Genomic DNA, 27,748 nt, shown 5'->3' with positions numbered 1-27,748 from the left:
TTCACTGACCTCCTCTTTCAGTACTCCCTAAGTTCTAGAGCCATCTCCTTCTTGCTTTTCTCAAAGATCAAGGTATTGACCTGCTCTCAGGCTTTTATTTTTTATTTCTTTTTCCTTGCAGTGTTTTCTATCATCATATGATTTACTCTTTCCTATTACTTCAACCTTTGCTCAGATTTTACTTCCTTACTTCTTCAAAGAGATCTTCCTTGATTGCACTATAAAAAGCACTTCAATATAAGCACTTCGTATAAACACTTCAATATAATTTTCTTACTCTATTTTGCTTTATTTTTTATTCATAGCAGGTTTGCTTTCTGAAATTATTTATAAGTCTATGCTGTTTACTGAATATTTCCCAGCTGTAATGTAAGCGCCATAAAGATGTGGCCTTTTGTATTTTCAGTGCTTTAAACAAGGACTGAGACTCAGTCATAGTTTGTTAATATACCAGCAGTGATTGTTTGGCAAACATAAAAGCTCCTTCCCGTTAGCCACAAAATTGTAAAATAATTATGAATAATCTTAACAAACAATCTGGAGGACATGGATGGAGAAAATCATGAGACTTTACTTAACAGGCTTAACAGGAACAAAAAAAGAGCTGAATAAAAAGGAAAGCCATACCATACTCACTTGACTGAAGAACTTAATGTAAGGATGCTTATTTTCCTTAAATCTGAGTTTTAGACCTGTTTCTAACAAAGATCTCTACTTTCTTCCTCCGAAACCTTCAGAAGCTTGGATGAATAAACCTGGAACTTTTTTTTTTTTAAATTCACTTTTCCAATGAGTATTTATTCTTAGTTAAGCGATGATTCAGAATCCCAGGGTGAGTATCACCCCAGGTGCCCTTTCATTGCCCTGAGAAAGGGGGAGGACAGAAGAGGTGAGGGGGAGCCAGTTCAGATCTTCCCAGGAAACGTTCCTTCTGCCTGGCTATCGTCCCAGGCTGACAGCCAGGATATAGGGTGGAGGGACTTGTACACACACCGATATCATTCACACAAGGGGACATCACCCGCTTTAGCAGGCATTGCCTTCTCATAGCTGTGGAGGTCCAGTTCTGCCAGCAGTTCCTGGTCTGGTTCTGGTTGGAGAAGCGGCTGTTAAAAGGAGCAGGCTGGTAGTTTTTGATTTTGATGTTTTCTGCCATAGTGCTGGCTCCTAAAGATACCCCTGACGCCACTATGTGATCCTCACCAAAGACGCCAGTCAAGTTTTTAAAATGGAAAAGTTTTAAAAAAAGGTGAAGAGGGAGTTTATCTACCAGATCAAAAAACATGCAGAACTGTTACAGTTAACTATGGGTGGTACTAGGTTGGAAGTTGGCTAATGAAACAAAATAGAAGTTAGATTTTTTTTTTAAGGATTATATGGAATTTTGGTATATATGATTTTAGTATTTAGTAAATAGATAAAAGTGAGAAAAGAATGTAAGTTAACCTTTCCATTATAAGTAGATGACAGGACTATAAACGCTGTAGAGCATTTGTAAAACTGTGATACCCTGTAGATATATTGCAGGTGTGTGGAGCTCTTACAGTTTGGGATTTAATTAACTAAGCCTTTAGGTCATCTTCTGTTTCATAAACTATTTCCCTCACTCCTTGACAACTTTAATTTTTTGATCTGATAGTGTGTTTACCTCTCTTAATTTGTTATTATTTCCACTGTGTATTTAGTAGTCAAATGAACTTAGTAGAATTTTTTGTAAGCTATCATTAACTAGACTGCGAATGAGACTGAAATGCATTAAGCATATATGTTTTGCTGCTTTGTGAAACCTATTGCCGTTCTTTTTTAAAATTTATACATTTGGCTGTTTTGAGGCTTGGTTGCAGCGCACAGGCTCAGTTGCCCTGTGGCATGTGGAGTTTTCCCAGACCAAGGATTGAACCCATGTCTGCTGCATTGGCAGGAGAATTTTTAACCACTGGACCACCAGGGAAATTCGTATCTATCTTTTTGAATCAGTGCTTTTGTTTTCTTCCAATAAATACCTGGGAGTAGAATTGCTGGATTGTTATGATAGTTTTATTTAAGTCTTTAATGGATTTTGAACTTATTTTTGTGCATGCTGTGAGAAAGTAGTTCAGTTTGTTTCTTTTGCATGTAACTTTGTAGTTTCCCAGTGCCATTTATTGAAGAGGCTGTGTTTTCTCCACTGTATATTCTTGACCGCCTTGTCATAGATTAATTGCCCATGAAAATAGATTAGTTTTGGCCTACTTCCGTCTATTTCATTGATCTGTATATCTGTGCTTGTGCCAGTGCCATGCTGTTCCATCACTGTAGCTTTGCAGTGTAGTTTGAAATCAGCTCATGTGGTACCTTCAGCTTTGTCCTCCTTTCTCAAGATTGTTTTGGCTATTTGGATTTTTTTGTGTTTCCATACAAATTTTAGAATTATTTGTTCTAGTTCTGTGAAGTTTGCCCTTGATATTTTGATAGAGACTAGCATGAATCTCTAGATTGCCTTGGATAGTACAGCATTAGTTCATCTAGTCCATGAGCATGGAATATCTTTCCATCTGTTTGTTTTGTCTTCACTTTCTTTCATCAGTTTTCCAAATACAGATCTTACATTTCCTTAGGTGGATTTATTCCTAGATATTTGTTTTTGATGCAACTGTAAATATGTTCTTAATTTCTCTTTCTGATCGTTAGTTGTTAATGTATAAAATGCAACAATTTCTGTATATTCATTCTGTTTTCTGCAGTCTTGCCAAATTCCTTGAGTCCTCATTGCTTTTTTATTTGGCTGTGCTGGGTCTTTGTTGCTTTGCGGGCTTTTCTCTAGTTGTGGAGAGTGGGGGCTACTCTTCATTGCAGTGTGTGGGCTTCTCATTGCAGTGGCTTCTCTTGCTGCAGAGCAAGGATTCTAGGGTGCTTGGGCCTCAGTAGTTGCTGCATGTGGGCTCAGTAGTTTTCATTCCTGGATTCTCGACCACAGGCTTAATCATTGTGGCAAATGCGTTTAGTTGTCCCAAGGCATGTGGGATCTCTCTGGACCAGGGATTGAACCCAGGACTCCTGCACTGGCGGGTGAATTCTTTACCACTGAGCAACTAGGGAAGTGCCCCCGCCCCAACCCCTGCCCCATCCCTTTGTTTTTTTCTTTTTTAGCCACACTGTGTGGCTTGTGGGATCTTAGTTCCCCAACCAGGGAAACTATTGAGCCCATGTCCTCAGCCTTGAAAGGGTGGAGTTCTAACCACTGGACCACCAGGGAATCCCTCTTTAGGATTTTCTATGTATAGTAGCATGTCTTCTGCAAACAGTGAGTTTTATTTCTTCCTTTCGAAATTGGATTTCCCGTCTGTTTCTCTGATTTGCTCTGACTGGAACTTTTAATAGTGTGTTTAATGAAAATGGTAAGAGGTGGACATCCTTGTCTTTTTCCTGATCTTAGAGGAAATGCTTTCAGCTTTCCACTGTTGAGTATGATTTGTTAACGTGGTGTATTATGCTGAGTGGTTTGTGTATCCTCAACCAGCCTTGCATCCCAGGAATAAATCCCACTTGATTATGAGGTATGATCCATTTAATGTATTGTTGAATTTGGTTTGGTAATATTTTGTTGAGGATTTTTACATCTGTGTTTATCAGTGATATTGGCTGCCCTGTATTTGTGTGTGTGTGTGATACTTTCTGGTTTTGGTGTGGGGTGATTCTGGCCTCGTAGAACGAGTTTGGAAGTGCTTGTTCTTCTGCAATTCTTTGGAATAGTTTGAGAAGGTGAATTTGTCCATTTCTTCTAGGTTGTCCATTTTATTGTCATACGATTGTTCAGTAATCTCTCATCATAATTTGTATTTCTGTGGTGTGGGTTGTAATGTCTCCCTTTCATTTTCAATGTTATTTATTTGGGCCCTTTTTTTTCATGATGTGTCTGGCTAAATGTTTATCATCAGTTCTGGTTATCTTTTCAAAGAATCAGTTCTTAGTTTCACTGATCTTTTCTATTTTTTTTTATAGCCTCTATTTCATTTCTTCTCTGATCTTTATAATTTCTTTTCTTCTACTAACTTTGGGTTTGATTGCTCTTCTTTTTCTCATTCTTTTATTTATTTATTTTTCTTTTTTCTTTTTTCCCCCTGATTCCTTTAGCTATAAGTTTAGGTTATTTACTTGAGATTTTTCTTGTTTTCTGAGGTAGGTTTGTGTCTCTGTAAGCTTCCTTCTTAGAATGGCTTTTCCTACATTATCATAGATTTTTGATTGCTATATTTTAATTTCTTTTTGACATCATATATTTTTTTTTGTTTTCTGTATCCCTTAACAACTTACTGCAGGTGTAGACGATTTTACTACATTGGTCTTTTAACCTTCCTACTAGGTTTGTAAGTAGTTGATTTATTACCTTTACATTTGCCTTTATCAATGAGATTTTTCCTTTTGTAACATTTATTTTTCTAGTTGTAACCTTTTATTTTCCACTTTAGAGAAGTCTCTTTAACATTTCTTGTAAAAATACTGGGTCTTGAGCCCTTGGTGAAAGTACCTGGGTCCTGAGGCAGATGGGGTGGGTGTCTTAAGCTGGCTGGGCCACAGGTTGGTAGGGCCTGGGTAGCCGCATGGCTTGAGTTGTCCCAGTACTGGCACTGACAGACTGGTGAGCTGGGACAGGTCCCAGTGCTAGTAAGTTAGAAGATTCCAAAATGACATTTGCCAGCCCCTGTGTGTTCATGGTGTATGAGCTCCCCAAATGGTTGTTGCCAGTATCTGTGTCCACAGGGTAAGCTCCAGTTGCCTCCTGCTGTTCCAGAGATTCTCCAAGATTAGCAGGTGGGTCTAACCCAGGTTTCTTTCAAATAACTGCTTATGCTCTGGTTCTCAGTGTGAGATTTTGAGTGTACCCTTTTAAGAGTTGAGTCTTTATTTCCTAGAGTTGTTTGACTTTCCTGAAAGTAAGCCCCACTGGCCCTCACAACCAAACATTGTAGGAGCTCATCTTCCTGGTTGTGGTCTCTGGGCTAGGGAGCCTGATGTGGGGCACCGTTGGGAGTTACTTCTGCATTGTAATTATCCTGTTTGTGGTTCCCACCTGGAGGTGTGGTTCTCTACCATATCCTGTCTCTACCCCTCTTATTTGTTTCATTGTTACTTTGTACTTTCAGTTGTAGAACATCTTTTCTGCTAGTTTTCAGGTCTTACCAATGTTACTCTGTAAATAGTTGTAATTTTGGTGTGCCCTTGGGAGGAGGTGGGCTCCCTTGGTGGTTGAGCTGGTAGAGAATACCCCTGCTATGCGGGAAACCAGGGTTCGATCCCTGGGTTGGCAAGATCCCTTGGAGAAGGGAACAGCTACCCACTCCAGTATTCTGGCCTGGAGAATTCCATGGACTGTACATCCATGACGCTGCAGCTTTCACTTTAACTTCACTTGAGAGGAGGTAAGCTCAAGGTCTTTCTATTCTGCCATCTTGACCACTTTTTTATCCAGTCATTTTAGCATCCATTTGGTGATTCTTACTTGAATCTGAATACTGTGATGCTTGTAAAATGGCTTTTAATCATTTCTTATGTGTTTATTACGTTGCATTCTGTTTTGAAGAGTCTTCCTTTGCTTCTTTCACTTTTATTCATTTATTTTATAATATCAGCAGTGTGGACTCGGGGCCTAAAAAAAAGTCAGTGTTTTATTAGTCCATTACTGTCACTCATTTTGATGCTAAATTTGTTCCCAGATTGGCTAATGGAAGACTCTTCAAGCAGTTTCAGTCCCCTTTTGATAGAACCCCCATTAGTCTTTGACCAGGGCTCTTTTCCCTCCATTGTATAAAATGTTCTAGGTGTATCCTGTGTTAGGGGTTTTTTTTAATATAATTTTTAAAAATTGTGTGTGTGGTTTTTTTTTTTTTTAATAACAATTCCTGCCTTGGAATTGGCCATTTTTCCAAGAAGCTCTAGTATCTCTTGACTGGAAATGTCTCAAAGAAACAAAGATTTAGGTGCTGGGCTTGTTTGTTGCTGGTGGAATGACACAGCTTCTGCATTTTTTTTTTTTTTTAATAGCAGAGAGGAGGAGGAGATACAGTGACTCACGCATACGTATTTTAAGTTTTATTGAGCTGTAATTTATACACCACACAGTTCATCTGTTTAAAATATATAATTTACTGATTTTTAGAGTAGTCATAGATTGCTCAACTGTCACCACAAACAATTTTAGAACATTTTTATTCCCTCAAAGAAGCCCCCTACCCACTGTCAGTCATTCCCTATCCCCCGCACCCTCGGGCCTAGCGGCCAACCACGTCTTCTGTGGACCTGCCTGTGCGGCATCGTATCAGTGGAGTCTGGCTATCGGTCTTCTGTGACTGACGTCTTCCACTTGGCATGTTTTCAGGGGTCATCCATGTCGTGGCGTGTATTAGTGCTTAATTTCTTTTTATTGCTGAACAGTAGTTAATTGTATGAATATACTGCATTTTATTTATCTCTTTATCAGTTGATGGACATTTGGACTGTGACCATTCAATACATGTTCACACACATGTATTGAAACATTTTTATTTTTGAATTATTTTAGGTTTACAGAAAGGTTGAAAAAATAGCACAGAGAATTCCTGTATTTTTCTATGGCTGACATATATTACCACTGTACATTTTTCAAAACTTAAGACATCAATACTGTTACATTGTTGTTAACTGAAATCCAAATTTTATTTTAATTTGACTAATTTTTGCATTAATAAAAGATTTCTGTGATCCAGTTCAAGGGGCACATGCCTTCACTGTATATATATTTTAAAATTGTGAGTTTGTACTGATACCTCTTAATTCCATTCTCAATAGAGATTCTTACTTGTCTTATCCCATCCCTTAGTTATAGCTCCCTTTTCTCATAGCAAAAACTCTGGCTTCCAACAATTATGCAATCGTAGAGTACATATTGAATAACTTGAGAATTGCTACAAACATACCAGTATAAAAAAAAAAAAAGCCTTCTAAGTAAAGGTTAAGATTTATTTTCAGTTCCTCATGTTAAATTGTCCAAAATTTTCTTGGATTAGTTTTCCTTTTTCATTCTCTTCTATGTGATTACATTATCAGTTTGATATACAGTTAGGTTCATTGGCTCACACAAATTTCATGATGAAGTTGGGTATCTAACCAGGTCAGTATTTTTAAATGAAATTTAGAAATTGTTCTTTTATAGATATTTAATCTTAGAGTGAATATAGCCTGCTTATGCATTTTATTTGTATAGTGTTTAAGGATTTTTAATTAGTGGCTGATGTTAAAGCTTGGTGATTTAAATAAAAATTTGTATTATTTCAGTGCTCAACTCTGTGCAGTCAGGGTAAAGTTGGAAAGGAACTATCTGGGCTCTCTACAGCCCAGGCAGTCACACTTGGCATGGGAGGTAGATGACACATGGTTTATGGAGGTGTGTGGTGATGGGGGGCAGAATCTGAATTATTTCTGTTTTCTCTTGAAAAAAGACAAGAAGGATTTTACCAAGTCCGTTTGGCAGTAGTTGGATGACTTTGACCAGTAGTGGCTGCCTGTGTTCTCTCTTTAGTGCTGATAGCTTATATCTTCTGTGACTCCTTTAAAGCATTTCTGTTTTCAGCCTTTCTTTATATCCCTTCTTCCTTATAAAACTGTCAGTTGCAGGTGCAACTATGGGGAATTATATTGCTTTGTTTTCTTAAAAAGAAGCAGACTTTATCTGAAATGAGTTACTTTTTTGATTTTGTAATTCCATGATTCAGCCAACATAACTGATGTTGATAATACTTTTTATATGGAATCACTAAGGCCTTAATTATGGCAGATAACTTTGGTAATACTTTAGTTTCATTGTGGTTTAAACAATATTTTTTTTTCATTCTCTATGGTTTGGAATACCAGGGAACAGATATTTTTGAACCTTTAAAAAATCTTTTTATTTCAGTGACAGGAATTTTGTAAACACATTTAGCCTTGTAAATCTAACCAGTCCATCCTAAAGGAGATCGGTCCTGGGTGTTCATTGGAAGGACTGATGCTAAAGCTGAAACTCCAATACTTTGGCCACCTCATGAGAAGAGTTGACTCATTGGAAAAGACTCTGATGCTGGGAGGGATTGGGGACAGGAGGAGAAGGGGACGACAGAGGATGAGATGGCTGGATGGCATCACTGACTTGACGGACGTGAGTTTGAATGAACTCCAGGAGTTGGTGATGAACAGGGAGGCCTGGCGTGCTGTGGTATTCATGGGGTCACAAAGAGTTCTACACAACTGAGCGACTGAACTGAACTGAACTGAATATTCTGTTGATATTAAGAATATTTATTTATTAAAATGTATGCCATTCTAAATAGTAAGGTGAAATGAAATTGATTCTGAAAGGGTATCTTGCCTATAGTTGGAAAATGAAGTCTAATTATTTAACTGTATAAGTTTTAATAAATATTTTAATACTTTTCAGAAGTTTTTGTTAATACAGACTAATTTTTACGAGAGATAAAGCATGTCATTTCATAATGATAAAGGGGGTCTGTTCATCAAAAGGACATAGTAATTCTAGATAGTTATGTCTGCAGAGCTTTAAATTACATGAAGCAAAAACTGATAGAACTAAAAGGAGAGACATCAATAGATGTATAATTATAGTCAGATTTCAATAACACTGTGTTAATAATTAAACAAGTAGGCAGAAAATTAGCAAAGATATATAGATTTGAATAACACTAATAACCTTCTTGGCCTTTCTCCAGCAAAAATAGAACATACATTCCACTAAAATGTACATTGTATTTATCAAAGAGACTATATTCTTAGCTGTGAAACTAATCTCAATAGAAATAAAAGACGGCAAGTCGTATGTAGTATATCCTCCAAGCATAGTATATTTAAGTTAGAAATCAGTAACCAAAAGATTCTTGGAAAATTTCCAGGTACAAAATTTGGAAACTGAAAAGCATACTGTATGTAGCCCATTGGTCAAAGAAAATAAGAAAGAGAAATTTTAAAATACGTTCAACTGTATAAGAAGACGACATAACTGAGTTCGTGAGATGCCACAAAGATGATATTGAAGAGGAACATTTTCGCTCTGAATTCATACATTAGAAAAGAAAGATCTCAGTGACCTCAGCTCTGACCTTAAGAAACTAGACATAGAGCGAATTAAAGTCTACATAAACAGAGGAAAGAAAGTTATAAAATAGAGAAAAACCAGTGACACTGAAAGCTGGTTCTTAGAGAAGATCAATAACATAGACAGTTTTCTAGCCAGACTCACCAGGATAAAAAGAAGGCACAGACGTGATTGATATCATAAATGAGAAATGCGGCATCACTACATATTCTACAGATACTAAGAGAATAAGGGGATATTATGAAAAACTTTATGCAAGTAAATTACACAACTTAGATGAAATGGACGAATTCCTGGCCGTATGCCCTCTCCCAGTTCTTCATTTATTCATTTATTTATTTTAAGTTTCAGCTGCATTGGGTCTTGCTTGCGGCCTGACGGTTTCGTTGCTCTGCTGTCCCACGGCTTGTGGGATCTTAGTCCCCAGACCAGGAATTGAACCTGCATCCCCTGCATTGGAAGGAAAATTCTTAACCACTGGACCACTGGGAAGTCCCCCCAGTTCTTATGTTAAAATGTAACCCCCAGGGTGATGTATATGGAAGTAGGGCTTTGGGAGGTGTTTAGGTCATGTGGATGCAACCCTCATCAGTGGTTTTAGTGTCTTTCTCAAAGTGACTCCAAGAAGACCCTTTGCTCCTTTCCACCCTGAGAGGTTACAGTGAAAAGACAGCCTTCAGTGACCTAGGAAGCCAGCCATTACTAGACACTGAATCTACCAGTGATCTTAAATTTCCCACCTTCGAGAAATAAATTTTTGTTGTTTATGTCACCCAACCTATGATATTCTGGTATAGCAGCCTGAATGGATGAAGATTTGATACAAACTGTGAAACTACAAACTGTGAAAGTTTACTCAAGAAAAAATAGGTAACCTGAATTGCCCTACATGTTAAAAGAAATGAATTTATAGTTTACAATATACTCTCAAAGTAAACTCTAGACCTGGATGATGGAAAAAATTAGCAATTCTATACAAATTCTTGAAAACTGAAAGAGAAAGTTTTCTCAAGTCATTCTGTGGGACTATCACATTCAGTTCAGTTCAGTCGCTCAGTCGTGTCCAATTCTTTGTGACTCCATGGACTTCAGCTCACCAGGCCTCCCTGTCCATCACCAACTCTTGGAGTTTACCCAAACTCATGTCCATCGAGTCGGTGATGCCATCCAACCATTTCATTCTCTGTTGTCCCCTTCTCTTGCCCTCAGTATTTCCCAGCAGCAGGGTCTTTTCAAATGAGTCAGCTCTTTGCATCAGGTGGCCAAATTATTGGAGTTTCAGCTTCAACATCAGTACTGTCATATTACCTTGATATCAAAATCAGTTAAAGACAGTATAAGGCGGGGGGCGGGGGGGGAAGAACTATAGACTGGTATCCCTCATTAACAAATGTAAAATTTCAAACAAAATTTTAGCAAGTAGAATCCAATAATACATGAAAAGGGTAATATATAGATGGAGAATAAGCACATGAAAAGGTGGTCAGCATCACCAGTTATTAGAAAGATGCAAATTACATCTACAGCTAAGTATCACTATAGGCATAATAGAATGTAGTCTAAATTAAAAAAACTGACCTTCTAGAGTGTTGGAAAGGATATGGAACTACTGGAACTCTCAAATACTGATGATAGGAATGTAAAATGATATAGTCATTCTAGAAAACTATTTGGCACTTTTTAAGAATTGGATATACCTACCAGGTGATCCATTCATTCCATCTTAAAATTTGACTAAGATAAATGAAGGCATATGTCTGTTAGACTTGTACATGGATTTTCATGTTAGCTTTCTTTATATAAATAATAGCTCCAAGCTGAAAATAACCCATATGTTTATTAATGTAGGTGAATGGATAAGCGTCTTGTGGTATATTCAGACATGGAATTGTTAATTGTTTTAGTTGCTAAGTCGTATCCGACTCTTTTCCACCCCACAGACTGCAGCCTGCCAGAGGAATACTGCTCAGCAATAAAAAGGAATGAACTGTTGATTTAAACACTAACGTGGACGAATCTCAGAATAATTACATAAATGCATGAAAGAAGCCAGACCAAAAAAGAATACACTGTGTAGTTTGATGTATATCAATTCTAGAAACTAATCTATAATAACACAAAGCAGGTCACTCATTGCCTGGGAAGGGAGGGATGATGAAGGGGTACAAGAGTATTTTGGACGTTGATGAATGTATTCTCTATCTTGATTGTGATATTGTTTCATGGGTGTATACATTTGTGAAAACTTAACAATTGTACACTTTAAATATGTACATTTTATTGTATGTAAATTGTACCTTAATAAAGTGTTTTGAAGAAGCACATAAAATCCATAGAAATATTTAAGATCTCAGATACTTTATTTTTAGTGTTGCTGAGTTTAAAAATAATAGAAATCTTGACTCAGCATTCATATTCTCTAGATTTCTACCATGTATTACCTGTGTCTTTTAATATGTATTTTATATAATTTTGTCTTCTTTGGTTATTTTTTTATGCTGTATCTGGTATTTATATATTAAATAGTTAATGACCCCTAATAACCTCAGATATGTAGTTTGACACCACCCTTATGGCAGAAAGTGAAGAGGAACTAAAATGCCTCTTGATGAAAGTGAAAGAGTAGAGCAAAAAAGTTGGCTTAAAGCTCAACATTCAGAAAACGAAGATTGTGCCATCTGGTCCCATCACTTCATGGGAAACAGTGGAAACAGTGTCAGACTTTACTTTTCTGGGCTCCAAAATCACTGCAGATGGTGACTGCAGCCATGAAATTAAAAGATGCTTACTCCTTGGAAGAAAAGTTATGACCAACCTAGATAGTATATTCAAAAGCAAAGACATTACTTTGCCAACAAAGGTCCGCCTAGTCAAGGCTATGGTTTTTCCAGTAGTCATGTATGAATATGAGAGTTGGACTGTGAAGAAGGCTGAGCGCCGAAGAATTGATGCGTTTGAACTATGGTGTTGGAGAAGACTCTTGAGAGTCCCTTGGACTGCAAGGAGATCCAACCAGTCCATACTAAAGGAGGTCAGTCCTGGGTGTTCATTGAAAGGACTGATGCTGAAGCTGAAACTCCAGTACGTTGGCCACCTCATGCGAAGAGTTGACTCATTGGAGAAGACTGATGCTGGGAGGGATGAGGGGCAGGAGAAGAAGGGGACGACAGAGGATGAGATGGCTGGATGGCATCACCGACATGGACATGAGTTTGAGTGAACTCTGGGAGTTGGTGATAGACAGGGAGGCCTGGCATGCTGCGGTTCATAGGGTCTCAAAGAGTCAGACACGACTGAGCAACTGAACTGAACTGAACTGAACTTAAACATATTCACTTTTGACCCTTAAACACTCTTAGTTTACCCAGTGTTTACTCAAAGCTTTTTACCTATAGCGGCATATTCCTGATTGGGTTAAGAGCCTGGCTTAATTATTTTTATTGCTTTTTGTTGTTGTTTAGTTGCTAAGTCCTGTCCAACTCTTTATGACTTCATGGCTCCTCTGTCCATGAGATTTCCCAGGCAAAAACTCTGGAGTAGGTTGCCATTTCCTTTTCCAGGGAATCTTCCCCACGCAGGGGTTGAACCCGTGTCTCTTGCGTTGCAGGCGGTTCTTTACCACTGAGCCACCAGGGAAGCCCAGTTATATTTATTACTAGGATCTTTATTTTTTTTTTTTGTTAGACCTTGAATAATTCGTGATGAACTCAGTTCATTTGTGTAAATGTAAAGTTTAGCTCTTAAGAATTCTGTAACTTAGAATGGTTTTTTAAAATAGTGTGCATTTTGTTCGTGTGTGTTTGTGTGCATTTTGTTCATTTGTGTATGCATGCATTTTGTTCATACACGTGTGTATGCATTTTGCTGAAAGGAAAGCGTCACGGCCCACTTCTGATAGTTTGATTATCCTTAACAGGACCTTAGGCATATGATAGAATCACAGTTGTCTTACAAATGAATTTGTGCTGTAAACTTCTACTTTGTAGGAGGTAAAAACTGATTAAATGCTATATAACAAGCTTCTACAGAATGACAACTGTTTGACTGTAAATCCCACTGGGAAGCGGCTGGTCAATTATTGTTAATTCAGGAGTATTTTAATTTAGTGAGTCAGGGTAAGACATTTCATTTAATCGATGTATTTTTTTTTTCTCTTTCTCTCTCTCTCTTCCAGGAAACCTAGTAGCAGCCATGATAGAAAACAAAGGGCCAAGAGTGGTGGACTACTTTGTTGTGGCAGGTCTCACTGATACATCTACTCTTCTGGATCAAGAAATAAATCGTTTAGATACTAAGTCAACTGGACCTAAAGCTCCAATTACAGACATTGCAGTTATTAACAAATCAGCTGGGGAAACAGTACCTGAAGGTTACACCTGTGTTGAAGCCACTCCATCAGGTCTCCAGGCCAACTTGAACTATGGAAGTCTGAAAAGCCCAGAACTGTTTCTCTGTTACAAGAGAGGGAGAGAGAAACCACCCCTTACTGACATTGGGTATGGTGACTTTCTTTTGCTGTAGTGAAGGGAATAAAATTTATTTAAGGTGCACAGGAATAGAAATTTTAAAATCCTTGATGGTTCTGTTATTATTTGTTACTTCAAAGTCAAGTGTAGTAAGATATGTACCTCTCTCCATTCTTACTGAATTTCTCTGCATTGTACTGAGTCATTAGATTATTTCCTTTCAAAAGAATATTGAAATGAAGGCATTAGAGCCTGAAATGTGATTTCGTAAACATAAGAGAACAAAAAGCTGTAGTGAAAGTATATTTTTAAGGAGCTAGTTAGGTTATGTGATGAGAGTTTGTGAAGCCCTGAACTCACTTAACAAAAGCAGGCAGCAGCAGCTGGGATTTAGATCATAATTGTGTTGACCCTGTAGATGTTTCCAGAAAGTTGATATCTAATCAATACTAAGTCATCTTAATCCATGACTATGAGATGGCGTTTTATTTATTGTTGTTGTTGATTATTGCTGAGTCATGTCCGATTCTTTGTGAACCCCTGGACTGTAGTCTGCTAGGCTTCTCTGTCCCTGCTGTTTCCCAGGTATACTAGAGTGGGTTGCCATTTCTTACTCCAGGGGCTCATCCCAACCCAGGGACTGAACCTGCATTTCCTGCATTACAGGCTCTGTCCCGCTGAGCCATCAGGGAAAGCCCTTTTTATTTATTAGCTCATCTGTAATGTCTTTAAACAGTGTTTTATAGTTTCAGTTGAGGAATTTTTAAAGGGAAAATTTTGAGGAGAATTATGAAAAGTAAGTTTTGTGAAAACATCTGAATATTAGAAAAAACTTCTAAGAATTGACCTGAGGATGGTTGGAGTAGTGCCTCTCTTTTGTTTCATGTTTCTTATAACAAGCAATAAAAACAAAAACAAATTGTTTGATCCTATTTGCACTTCTTAAATTGTGTTCTGTTAAAAAATAGTTAAGAGATTTATAATTCCCAAAGTAATACTTTTAGTTTTGGTTTGTAATTAAGTTTTGGGAAACAACAGGGGAGACCAAAAGATATATATATATTTTGTTATCAAGGAGAAAAAAGTAGTGTTAACCTGACATAAGTTTACATGTCAATTTTTTTTCTTCCCTTCCATACAGAGTTTTATATGATGGGAAAGAAAGGCTTATTCCAGGATGTGAAGTGATCCAAGCCACACCCTATGGTCGCTGTGCCAATGTCAACAATAGTTCAACTACTTCACAAAGAATCTTTATCACTTATCGAAGGGCTCCTTTAATTCGGCCCCAGAATTCTTTGGCTGTAACTGACATCTGTGTTATTGTAACCAGTAAGGGAGAAACCCCTCCCCATACTTTCTGCAAAGTTGATAAAAACTTAAATTGCGGAATGGTAAGAATAAAGTTTCATTTCCGAAATTTCATATGAAAATTAAGAAAAATTTTTTGGATTCCTCTTTATCATTTGGCTTAATATTTACTCTCAGTTTATATTTTCATGATTAAAAAAAAATTTTAGCCTTCTAATTTTCATGGTTCATCATAACTTAAAAAATCCTTAGCTATCTGATGTTTTAGAATAATTTCATCCAGAAAATAGATATTTAAAGTAAGGGATTTTTTTTTTTCTTGGTATGTGCTAATACATCGCACTAAGGTACAGATTTTACTAGCTTTTGGGTTTCAGTGTTGTCTTCAAGGACAACTTTGGGGAGACTGGGTTGAGATACTGCTTATATTTATTTAATTATCTTAGATATTATAGTTTTCATGCTTATTTTAAAAGGGTTGTAGTGAAAAAGAAAAATATAACATATGCATTAGATTTATAGTTTTTTATGACCCTAAAGTTATGTTTATTTTGAGGTGTGTTTATGTTGAATTACATTTATTTTGAAAAATATTTTAAATCAAACTGAAAGCCTAAATGATATAGTCAGAGCTGACCAGTGCACCCAAGGCTGTTAGTCAAGACCAGTTTGACTCTGAAGATAATGACTTCATAGCATCTAGTGGCCCCAGTCTTCCCTAGTGTGGGCTCAGCATCCACTCCATTTTGTGCTATTTCTTTCAAATAGAGGCAGCCTCTGTATGATTACAGAGTTCTGAACTTTTTGAAACAAACCTCACATCAGTTTAATTTTTGTGGCAATGTTTTTTTTATTACTCCTTTTCTTGTAGTGTTTTCAGTCTCATGCTTTGTTATATTGTATACTATACAGTCTGTTTGATAAACATGTTTTAAATAGACTTCCCTGAAGAAATAATCAAAATCTTTAGAAGACATTCGACAAAATCAATTGATTTTCACTCTTTTATCTTTTTAAAACCTAATTTATATTTTACAGTGGGGTTCCAGTGTGTTTCTGTGTTATAAGAAGTCTGTGCCTGCTTCTAATGCTATAGCATATAAAGCTGGTAAGTAAATTTGAAAAAAAAAAAAAAAAGGTTTCTATTACTATAGGAATTGTTACACACTAACATTTGGTTAGAAGAGACAGTGTTTGCTCCCTTATACAGTTTGTGGAATTGATCTATTCATAAATTGAGTTAATTATAACTTTAGCATGTAAAGACATAAGTTTTCTTAAATTCATACTACAGGATATATTAATATTACCCCTTACCAACAAAAATACACTGTTAATTGAACAGAAAATTTTATTCCAAACAAGCGTTTGTGGAATAAACATTCGAACTGTTAGTCTACACTAATAGATTTAATAGTTGAGTGGAAAATGCTTACTCTCTGACCTTTTTATATTTTGACAATCAGAAAGGTGTCAAACTGCATCTTTACTTCTTATATATCTCCTTCTCTTATCTCTGTGTGTCTGATTTGAAACCACATGTTACTTGCCATGAGAGGTGGACTTGCTTCCTTTTTCCCTTGTTGCAAAGAATCAGCTATATGGAAGAGAGGAGGGCCTGAGAACCTTTTCTGCCATGAAGTGTTTGAGAAATCTATCGTCACATTCTTACTGCACAGTAAAGTGTCAAGGGCTGTAAAGAGTTAAGTGTGACCTCTTCATCCCACCGGTATGGTGGGATAAAAAGTGAAAATACAGGTATGCTTCAGCTGTAAATAGAAGAGATACTGGAATACTTCTTGGTGAAAAGAAGCAGTGTCATTACTTTTTGTCATGCACAATTTTGGAATAAGGTTTTACTTCAGGGAAGTCAGGCAGATCCATATATGAGAACTCTTAATTGTCCTCATAAAGACATCCGTATTAATGAATCAAACCATTTAATTTATAACATGAAAATAAAGGCAGCAACTGACAGTTATAAATTTCAATATCACTTTAAAATGTAATACTGTTAATATTGCCGTAGTGTGTTGATTATATGTGATTTCCTTAAAAAAATTTTTTTTGACGTGTGTCACTTAAACTTACAGAATTAACTTATAGAAACAAGTTTTGTGAAACTGTTCAGGCGTTTGATATAAGACATACATATTAGAATAAAGAGTTTTGGAGACTGAATTGGACTTAAAAATTCAGCTACTGATTTTCAAATTTTTAACCTAGAAGTGTCTGCATATTAGAGATATTAGAGACACGACGTAGCTGTTTTATTCTGAGGAGGCTTTGTTAGGCTTCTCAGAGTGCCCCCTTCCTCCTGCTTTCTTGATCTCTTATACTTTGTACTTAGTCACAAGAGTTTCTATCTCATTTACTTTTCATCTTGCATTCATTTTACACTGCTGCTCTCTCAAAATAAGTTTAGGGGCTAAGATAATTTCTGCTGCCTTGGCAATACTGTCCCTTCCCTGAGTTTATTATTTTTTTTATAGGAGGCTAACTGAAATAGTTGGTAAATTTCCCTGAATGTTTCCTGCATTCTCTAAGACGTTGGCAGTATACAGGAAAAATAAATTAATGGTTCTGTTAAATAGAGTTTTAACTAGTATATTTAATACATTTAGTGTTATAGTGAACTCTAAGTCCGTGAATAAAAATAAATGTTAAATTTGTTATTCTCATTTCTGATATGGCAAGAGAAAAGTTGATCTTGAAATTTCACACATAAATATTTCACATATAAAATTTGCTATTAAAATATCCTATTAGTATGTTCTACATACTAATAACTATTTTAAAATAACTATTTAAAAGTTAAAAAAAAAGTTGTCAAGTTGCCTGGTAGTCCAGTGGTTAGGACGGTGCACTTGCACTGCGGTGGGCCTGGGTTCATTCCCTGATCCGGGAACTGAGATCCCACAAGTTGTGCAGTGCAGACAAAGAGTGAAAAATGAAGAGAAAAAATAAGGAGTCAATGGATAAATAATCATTATCTTCTTTCTCCAAAAGGTTTAATTTTTAGATATCCAGAAGAGGACTATGAGTCGTTTCCACTCTCAGAATGTGTCCCTCTCTTCTGCCTTCCAATGGGAGCTACTATTGAATGTTGGGATCCCCAAAGCAAATACCCACTTCCAGTTTTCTCAACTTTTGTTCTCACAGCTTCTTCTGCTGAAAAGGTATATGTTTTCCTTTTATTAAACCAATTTTGCCCATGTTTTTAATCCACAGACTGTTTAATATGAGATATCTTATTTGAATGTTAGGATCCTATTCAGACACAATACATTTTTAATTTAAATTTTGTACTATAATGCCCAAAGTGAGAAGTCAACATGAAGATTGGAATCAGGATACTAATACCACTCGATTGTTCTTAGGAGCAAATATAAAGTCCCTGGAGAGATACAGCCAAAACCCAGGACTCAAGATGAGATTCTAGTAAAAGATAGAAGACATAGGTACCATAGGAAGAATCAATAAGATACAGACCTGGATTATACCTTTAAGATATTGAAATGATAGAATGATAATATCAAAGATATTATAAATGGAATATATAGTTGAAATATTCAAGACCTAAGAGACAAGCTCAACACATCAAAGAAAGAACAGGATATTTTGAAAAATGAGTAGACAGGTTGGAAAAAGAAGTGTCTAGAAATGCAAAATCGGAGAAGGCGATGGCACCCCACTCCAGTACTCTTGCCTGGAAAATCTCATGGATGGAGGAGCCTGGTGGGCTGCAGTCCATGGGGTCGCCAAGAGTCGGACACGACTGAGCGACTTCCCTTTCACTTTTCACTTTCATGCATTGGAGAAGGAAATGGCAACCCACTCCAGTATTCTTGCCTGGAGAACCCCAGGGATGGGGGAGCCTGGTGGGCTGCTGTCTATGGGGTTACACAGAGTCGGACACGACTGAAGTGACTTACTTAGCAGAAGCAGCAGAAATTCAAAATATGATCCTTAAAACGAAAAATTTAATCAGTGGCTTAAACAGCAGGTCAGTCATGCATGAAGGAAGAATTAATGAAGTGGAAAATAAGTTATCTCCAATGTGGCACAGGAAAACATAAAAGGAGTTTTAAAGTGTAGAGAATAGAATAAAAAAGACCAATAGATACTTAATAATCTAGAAGGAGAGATTAGAAAGAGGAGAGGCAGCATTTTAAGAGCTAGTGGCTGATTGAGAGTTTTCCAGGGTTGATGAAAAATTGAGTTTTCAGGTTAAAGATGTACTCTGAATCTTAAGGAGGAAAAAAAAATACATATATACAAATACATATATATATATGTAGAACCACTTACTTTCATGTTCTAGTAAAACCATGGAATACCAAAGACAAAAACCATCCCGAAAGGAAAGACATAGCACTAGCCACGAAAGAAAAGGTGAATAACAGGACCTTATCGAAGTTAAGGACACCTGTTCGTTCAAAGGTACCTTTAAGAAGGTGAAAATGGAAAAAAGAAGGGTGGAAAAGGAGAAGGTCATGTGATACAATATGTCTTCCACAAGGGTCTTGTATTCAGAATATTTAAAGAACTTCTATGTTGTCAACAGTATAAGAGATAACTCTGTGGCCCAACAGTTATACACCTGAGCATATCCCAGGAGAAATGAGTGTATATATTCTCCAAAGCACATGGATATTTGTAGGTTCCAAAAACTCAAAACATGTATAAATAGTAATAATGACAAAAATAATCATTCAAAATAAAAAAGAAATGGCAAAAAAAATTAGGAAATAAAAAGTGAATAAAACTACAGATCTCATGGAAATTTAAAAATTGAAACCTTTCATAGGATATTTGATAGAATACTCAATTTTATTGAAAAGTGTAACTGACAGAGGGTGACTTTTGTGAAGCAAACACAAATGCATCTCTGTCCATGAGCAGCCTTCATGCTTTCAACCACTGTAAGATGGTAGGTAGGGTTAAGTGTCCAGCACAGTGTCTGGAACATAGTAAAATACTCAGTGAATGAAGGCCAATACTGCATTGACTGGATTGCTTACAAGTAAGCTAACTTTCTAGCTTAATAATCATTTATAGTTTATTACTTTGAAAGCAGTAAATAAAAATGAATTTTTAAAGATCTTCAAACAGTTGAGTTACCAAATATACCTTGACTAGTAGAGAACAACAGAGCCTCTTTGAGATACTTTTGTCATATTGCTTGTTAAAAACCCTTGAGATGCCTTTGAAATAATTGTATCCGAGACTGTTGTTTGTATCTGTAAATTAAAGAGTAAATACGATGTAATTCACACAGACATAAATATGACATATATACACATGTATATACATACACACACACATATATATAGTTAGAAGATTTATAAAAGTGTCATTTCTCTATTCTCAGTTACAAGATTTATAAAAGTATCACTTATCATTTTCAGAACTTTTTCATCACTTGAAACAGAAGCTTCTTCTAATCCTACCGTATGTCCCTCTTTTCTACTATCTGTCTCTACCAGTTTGTCTATTCTAGGTAGCATATATAAATGGAATCATATAATATTTGTCTTCATGTGTCTAGCTTGTTTCACTTAGCATAATGTTGTCAAGGTTTGTCTATGTTGCAGTATTTTTCAGAATTTGATTCCTTGTTAGGGATGAATAATACATATGAGTATATGACATTATTCAAATCGGTGTATCTTTCCTTTTCCCCTTTGCTTTTTGCTTCCCTTCTTTTCATGAATATGTACAGTCAGCCCACCGTATCTATGGATACCAAACCTGTGGATCTGGAGGGCTGATTGTACTACTCATACATTTTGTATAAGGAACTTGAGCATTCATGCACCTTGGTATCCTCTGGGGGTTCTGGAGGCAACCACCCTTAAATACTGAAGGACGACTATACCACATTTTGTATATCTGTTCATTTGTTGGTGGACATTTGGGTTGTTTCCATTTTTTTTGGTTATTGTGAATAATGCTGCTATGAACATTGGTGTACAGATATTTGAGTCCCTGCTTTCTATTGTTTTGAGTATATACGTAGGTGAATCATGGTAATTGTTTAACTTTTGGAGGAGCTGCCAACTGTTTTCCACCATAGCTGCAATCATTTTATATTCCCATCAGCAGTGCTTGAGATTTTTTTTTTCATTTATCTGTCATATGTACTCTAAGCAAATATTTCTTTTGGAATCGAGAAAGAGAGAAATTAAGTTTTAAAAAACACTCAAATTTTACCACGAAATTGTTTTACTCTGTAGGTGTATGGAGCTGCAATCCAGTTTTATGAGCCTTACTCTCGAGAACTTCTAACAGAAAAACAGCTTATGCAGCTGGGCCTGTTGACACCTGTGGAGAGAAAAATGGTCTCTAAATCCATCAATTCAAACAAATGCATTTGTTTACTCTCGCACTGGCCTTTTTTTGAAGCTTTTAGAAAATTTCTCATGTTTATCTACAAACTTTCTGTGTCTGGACCACATCCTCTTCCCATTGAGAAGTATGTATAATGATTTGAAGGGTGTCTGATGGAAAAATTGGATGTATATATGTACATTTCATTGTTCACCTAACTTTGCATAGAGTTGAAAGGGAAGGAGAATCACAGTCATCCTACTTTTTACTTGCTCACTTCTTCACAGGATCCCTGACTACAAATTTAAAACTGAGGAGTGGTGGTGAGAACGATCACATAAAAGTGTGAGAATTCTTTTGAGAATTCAGCTAAGGAAGAAAGATACACGTTGCACTGTGTGTGCTCTTCCTGCTCATTCTCGAATAACCAAGAGAAAAATAGCTGTTGATGCACACATACCCCAACCAATCCAAATGACCATTTCAAGTTAAAACATCTCTAAACTGATGTAGAAATTAAGGGTGAGGTAGTTGAGACTTCCCTGGTGGCTCAGACCGTAAAAACGTCTGCCTACAATGTGAGAGACCCAGGTTTGATCCCTGAGTTGGGAAGATCCCCTGGAGAAGGAAATGGCAACCCACTCCAGTACTCTTGCCTGGAAAATCCCATGGATGGAGGAGCCTGGTAGGCTACAGTCCAGGGGGTCAAAAAGAGTCGGACAGGACTGAGTGACTTCACTTTCACTTCCTCTGATTGATACTAAAGTAAGGTTTTGGTTTTAGTGTTGACTGACCTCCGCATGTTTTCCCTTCAATTTGTAATTCTCTTTGTCATGGAAATGTTTTGTGAGCCAGAAAAATAGATGTGGAGTCACTGTCTTTTTAAAGTCACATCTTTTCTGACTTCTAATGGCACATTGACTTTTGTTTATTAAGTTTTAGGTAAGTGGCTTTATCAAATCCAGGATGATAAATTATATTTAAGATCTGTTAAAATCCATGAAGTATTTTAGAAAAGTAATTGTCTTTATTTCAAATTTTTTTTCTAGGCACATTTCACATTTTATGCAAAACATCCCTTTTCCTTCACCTCAAAGACCAAGAATCCTGGTACAGGTAATCAAAAAAGAATATGTTTGAGGGGAGCGCTGCATATGTTCACTCCAGTCATTGCAGTGTGGACTCTATGGCCCTTTGGGTTTGAGGTGGAGCAAGATGCATCCATTAAGTCCTTGAATTCTTATATTTTGCATCTTTAGCGAATACTCTTTAGTACTGTTTTTTTGAACTTAGGGTATACAGAATTGTAATAATTATAATACTTGTTCATGACATCATCATTGATCCATTTGTGGCCTAAATTTATGTAGCTGATTTTAATAACATAAAACCCAGAATTATGTTGAGGGCAAGTTTTTAATATCAGAGTGACTTAATAAATATTAAATGTGAAATCAGTTATGGTTGGAGGGCATAAGTAAAGTTATCTGTAATAGTGCTCTTCAAACTGTCTTTGTTAAAGGACCAGTTTCTTTTTTATTTCCAGGCGATGGCAGACCTATGTAAGCATATAGCTTGTGACATAAACAGTCAGTATAGACTTGAACAGGTCTATACTCTGTCCAAAGACATGAGTTCACTGATAATGTAATTGGATATGAGAGCAATGTCAAATTGCCATAAAAGTTTCTAGATCACTTTCTCTATATATACTATTTCTTCCTAGACTGATAATAGTTTGTAGACTGGCACTTTGAGTCTGATCTATAGAGGCAAGCCATTTAAACATTTTTTCTAAGATAATTACCAACCTTATAGGATAGTCAGGTATTCATCTTGAATGTATTTTAGTTCAGCAAGTGTTAATACAATACATACTAAGTAGTAGCCAAATATAGAGTTAGTACATATAAGGCTTTTAAAAAGCAGTTACTTTTTTTAAACAGGTGTATTTTAATTGACTAACTGAATCAAAATTCATTTGATTTGATCATTTAATTATAAAGAACTATATACTTCTAAGTAAATACAGCTGTTGTTTTATATTTTAGTACATTGTTCCAAAACTGTATCAGTCTGTATATTAAACAGTTTTCCATTTTACCCTTGATATAAATATTTAGGTTTCAAAACTGGCTTTGTTAATTTATCATTTTTTTTCTTTTTTTAAGCTATCAGTCCACGATGCATTAATACTATCACAACCAGTTTCTACACCTTTACCACTAAGGTAATTAATGGTATATAAAATAATACATTTATTCACTTGGATCAGAATACTTTAAAATATTTTAAGAGCATAATAGAGCTGTGCTATTTTTACAAACTGAGAATAGCCTTAATGTTTCTAAGTTTGATAGCTGGTTGGATGGCAGAGGTCATTCACCATTTTAAAAATGAAACACTTAAAGAGAGTTGAAAGATCACATGTAGGGAGTATTTCCCTCTTCCTCTCATCTCCCCTCTCCATATCCAGTTTATTACTAAATATTTCAGGTGAACTGACTTTACCTTCTAAACTGTCTTGAATCTATTAGGTTCTCTTCTTCTGCATTGCTAGTCCAGGCTTTGCATGGTCTTTTACCTGAACTATTTCATTATGAACCTCTTAATTGGCACCTTTTTGCTCTTGTTTTTCAGTTTTTTATTCACACTGCAGTGTGTCTTTTTGAGAATGCTAGTATAAAATTGTTGGAGAATGCAAATATTTTTATTTGGGGCATAATCTTACTGTATTCACTCCTTCTTTCCTATGCTTTAGACACAATATGTTTATTTCAATTCCTTGAACATGGCAGATGGTTTTTCTTGCCTCAGGAACTTTGCAAATGTTGTCTCCCCACCAACCCCTACCTTCTTTCTTTTGAGCTACCATCTATGGGGTCGCAGAGAGTCGGACACGACTGAAGTGACTTAGCAGCAAACAGCTGTTCTTTAGGGAGATCTTTCCTGATAAATGCCCCTTTGTTTCCGAAGGATGAGTTTGAATCATTCTGTTACACCATCTCATTAACTTTGCTAGTTTTTAGTAATGAAAACTTAATCAGGCCCTAAATCAGGACTTGAGGTTAATATTATATTCTCAACTTTTAATATTCAGAAAATAATTTAATAAGCAAATCTTAATACCTTTTGGCGAAATAGTTTATAATCTTTTCTCTCCTTTTCTAGTGGAGCTAACTTCAGCACCTTGTTAATGAATCTGGGTCCTGAGAATTGTGCAACACTCCTGCTCTTTGTTTTACTTGAGAGTAAGATTTTGCTGCATTCTTTGAGGCCAGCTGTGTTGACTGGAGTAGCTGAAGCTGTTGTAGCTGTAAGTATAGAATTTTCTTTTTAGTACAGAATTCTTGAGAGAATTTTTACTCTGAAGGGAAATTTCCTTCAATGAAAGCAACTTTGAAATTACCACTGAATGTTTAACATAAATGTAATAGAATGGCAAAGAGATAATATAAAGAAAAAAAGTAATTTGTATTGAGAGAAAATTTCAGTTTCTAATTTTTCATATCTTGGAGTTCTTCAGAGAAGCTACATGTTTACATAAAAATAGAACTTGTGAATGAAGCTTACTGTATTAAATGAGAAGCTCTAGTCAGTTTCAGCTGCCCTAAAATTGTGGGCATGACTAATTTCTCCCAATTTGAACTGTTAATCACTGTGGGTCAGTAACATACAGGAAAATCTAGGTGATTGTAAAATTGAATAATGTACAAATGCTTTGCTATTGTGAAAAGCATAAATAAAAATATAAGTTCTCTCCTGTTTTAAAACCTCTTGATGGCATCCCATTGCAATTAGAAAGAGGTCTGATCATTAGGGCTTTATAGGTCCATAATGTTGAATTTTGGATGTTCCATTTCTTTATCTTCCATTATTTGTTTAATTTAAAATGGTTGACTCTTCTCTCTTCCCTTCCCCATTTTACTGTCATGCAGGTAAAGATCTAGGTCTCTTTTTCACTCCTATGTCCTCAGCACTTATTACAGTTAGATAGCATGGAGTAAACACTCAGTAAATACTTGTTGAATTGACAAATGGGGTATGTCTCCAAGATCTTAATCTGGTCAAAGAAATGCTGCTAGGACTGAAAACACTAATAACTATTTGAGATGGTTCATGGAGGGGCAAAGATCCTTGTTTTATACTAATTATTCCAAACCTCCCCAGTTGCATGTGAAAGCAAAAGTAGTTATAACATGAAAATATTTGTTAATAAACTGACTAGTTTTAGAAAGTTCCCACTCAGATATTCCTTCTTATAAAACTTTAGGGATTATCTACTGCCCTGTCTCTGAATCTTTGTAGTTTAGTCTCTTGCAATGTGAACTTGGAAATCTTATTAAAATGCAAGATTGCTTGAAATTTATGTAACTGATGTTGCTTGCAAGGCTATTGATAAATGAGGATTTGATAGTAAGGCAACTTATCATTTAAAGAGAAGAAAATTGAAAAGAATGGTGATAGGATAAATTCTGCAAAAGGAGAATGATTTTAATATCAAAGAATATTGAAGAGTTAATGGAACCCTATAGCAAGAATTCGTGGAACCAGTGAGTATTTTTGTGAAATTGACTGTATTTTTGATTGTGCTGAAAAAGTTGAAGATAAAGATGTTGTATTTTGTTGTTCAGTAGTTTTATTCTGAAATTTCTTACATAGTTGGAGGTGTAACGTACCTTTTGTTGAATGGAAGATAGTCAGTTTTCACTGGAGGAAATCTGGAGTCCTTGCAAGGTCCTTTGCAAGCACTTCTGTCCCTCTGCTCTCTGATCTCATTTTCGACTTCTCTCCCCTTTGCTCACTCTGCTCCGGCTGCGCTGGCCTGTGCTACCCCTGGAGCATATTAGGCAGTCCTCACACCATACGGTCTTTGCCCTGGCTGTTCCTTTTCTTCAAAGTGCTTTTCTAGATATCCCCTTGACTAAATCCCTTACCACCTTCAAGTTTCAGCCCAGTGTCTTTTTCTTAATGAGGCCTACCCGGTTTGGCCTGTTTAATAATACAGCCTGCTTTCCCTCTTTCTTCTCTACTGTTCTAAACTCTGGGACCTTTCACTTGGCTTGAATGTCTGTTTTCTTTTCCTCATAGCACTTAGCACTCTCTCACATGGCACATAGTCTGTTTATTATGTCTTCTTTTTGTTTTCTCTCTTCCTGCTAGACCAGGTGTTTGAGTCAAATCCTGGCTGCCGTTTGTTTTCCGTAAATACGTTTTACTGGAACATAGGCCGTTTATTTATATATTTCCTCTGTTTTCATACATGAAGGCAGAGTTAATTTGTGACAGATGCATTATGGTTTGCAAGCCATAACGTACTCTGTATATTTTACAGAAAAAGTTTGCTGACTCTTCTGCTGTACTCTAAACCTCATGAGGGCATTGGATCTTTGTTTTATACACTGTTATAGCCCCATCATGTAGAACAGTTTTTGGTACATGTTAAGTGCTCAATTGCCAGAAAGCAAGTAAATGATTGAAGACAAAATTCCAATTCTGTGTAACCATCTGGAATAACTGGCAGCGGTAGTAAATGCTGTAGGTAATTATTTGGGGTGAATAATGATGGGTAAGGTGACAGTTGAACTAGACCTTGAAAGATTACAAAGATTTTTATAATAGACGAAAGATTTTGTCATCAGTGATTAAAATTTTAATATTAGTTGAAGTGGATCATTTTATGTTTATTTGGGCAGTTAGGAAAACTTTTTGTTGAAATTTTTAGTTGACTATTATTATTCCCAAGATAATTGTTTAAATTTTTTGTTTTGTTTAGCTCTTGGTGTTCTTAGTTGAAGTTTAATCAGAGGTTATCTTGAAATTTAATAGACGGATGAAATGCATCAGTTAAAAATCATGAATTTGTTTTATAAAATTTCCATCAATTTTTCCCCTTCTCTCCCTTTCTCCTTAAAATAGGAATGTGGATTTCCTATAGACATGAGAATTAACGTTCAAAGAGCTGTTAGCATTTTAATTGTGCTTATGATCATTGTCATGCCTAAAGGCTTTAATCACATTGGTTCATAGGATTAACCTGTAATGTTGTATAGTCATTTATATTTTGGAATGAAGTTTGAAGTGAAAGAAACTAGACTTTAGCTGCTTTTTAACGGTCCCTGTCAGTAATATTAGTTAATTACGTAATTCTCAATGCAATAAAAGTTGGTTAATTTCTTAAAACTTTTTTCCCAGATGATCTTTCCGTTTCAGTGGCAGTGCCCGTATATTCCCCTTTGTCCTCTTTCACTGGCGGCAGTGCTCAGTGCACCTTTACCATTTATAGTTGGAGTTGACTCAAGGTATTTTGATCTTCATGACCCACCACAAGATGTTGTTTGCATTGACTTGGATACAAACATGTTATATCTGTAAGTTGATTCTTTTTATGTTATCTCCCTTTATATTTTTCTCCACATGTAATTGTAGCTCTTTGAAAGCATATACAAATTGCTACTTTTAAAAGTTGTTAGTAAGTCTTCAATTCAGTGATTCACAGTCAGGACAGGTAACAGAATCCTGGAATGTTATGTGGTTT

The 27,748-nt window shown here is 36.1% G+C and overlaps 1 protein-coding gene across 10 annotated transcripts in view; it reads left to right on the top strand.

Moving 5' to 3' along the window:
* The first annotated feature begins 13,291 nt into the window (after positions 1–13,291).
* DENND4C (DENN domain containing 4C) overlaps positions 13,292–27,748 on the top strand; it is an 80,645-nt gene continuing 66,188 nt past the window's right edge. For 7 of the 10 annotated variants that reach the window (XM_068974081.1, XM_068974078.1, XM_068974077.1 and 4 more), the window contains exons 1-9: positions 13,292–13,596; positions 14,708–14,960; positions 15,916–15,985; positions 17,887–18,056; positions 21,117–21,355; positions 22,260–22,326; positions 23,382–23,440; positions 24,382–24,526; positions 27,406–27,581. In XM_068974081.1, the coding sequence (XP_068830182.1) occupies positions 13,292–13,596; positions 14,708–14,960; positions 15,916–15,985; positions 17,887–18,056; positions 21,117–21,355; positions 22,260–22,326; positions 23,382–23,440; positions 24,382–24,526; positions 27,406–27,581 (1,484 nt within the window). The remainder of the gene's footprint in view (positions 13,597–14,707; positions 14,961–15,915; positions 15,986–17,886; positions 18,057–21,116; positions 21,356–22,259; positions 22,327–23,381; positions 23,441–24,381; positions 24,527–27,405; positions 27,582–27,748) is intronic. The other 3 variants (XM_068974079.1, XM_068974083.1, XM_068974082.1) reach the window with 3 other exon arrangements.

This window comes from Capricornis sumatraensis, chromosome 6 (assembly GCF_032405125.1).
Source record: "Capricornis sumatraensis isolate serow.1 chromosome 6, serow.2, whole genome shotgun sequence".
NCBI lineage: Eukaryota > Metazoa > Chordata > Mammalia > Artiodactyla > Bovidae > Capricornis > Capricornis sumatraensis.
This window is presented reverse-complemented; position numbering and strand designations above follow the sequence as displayed.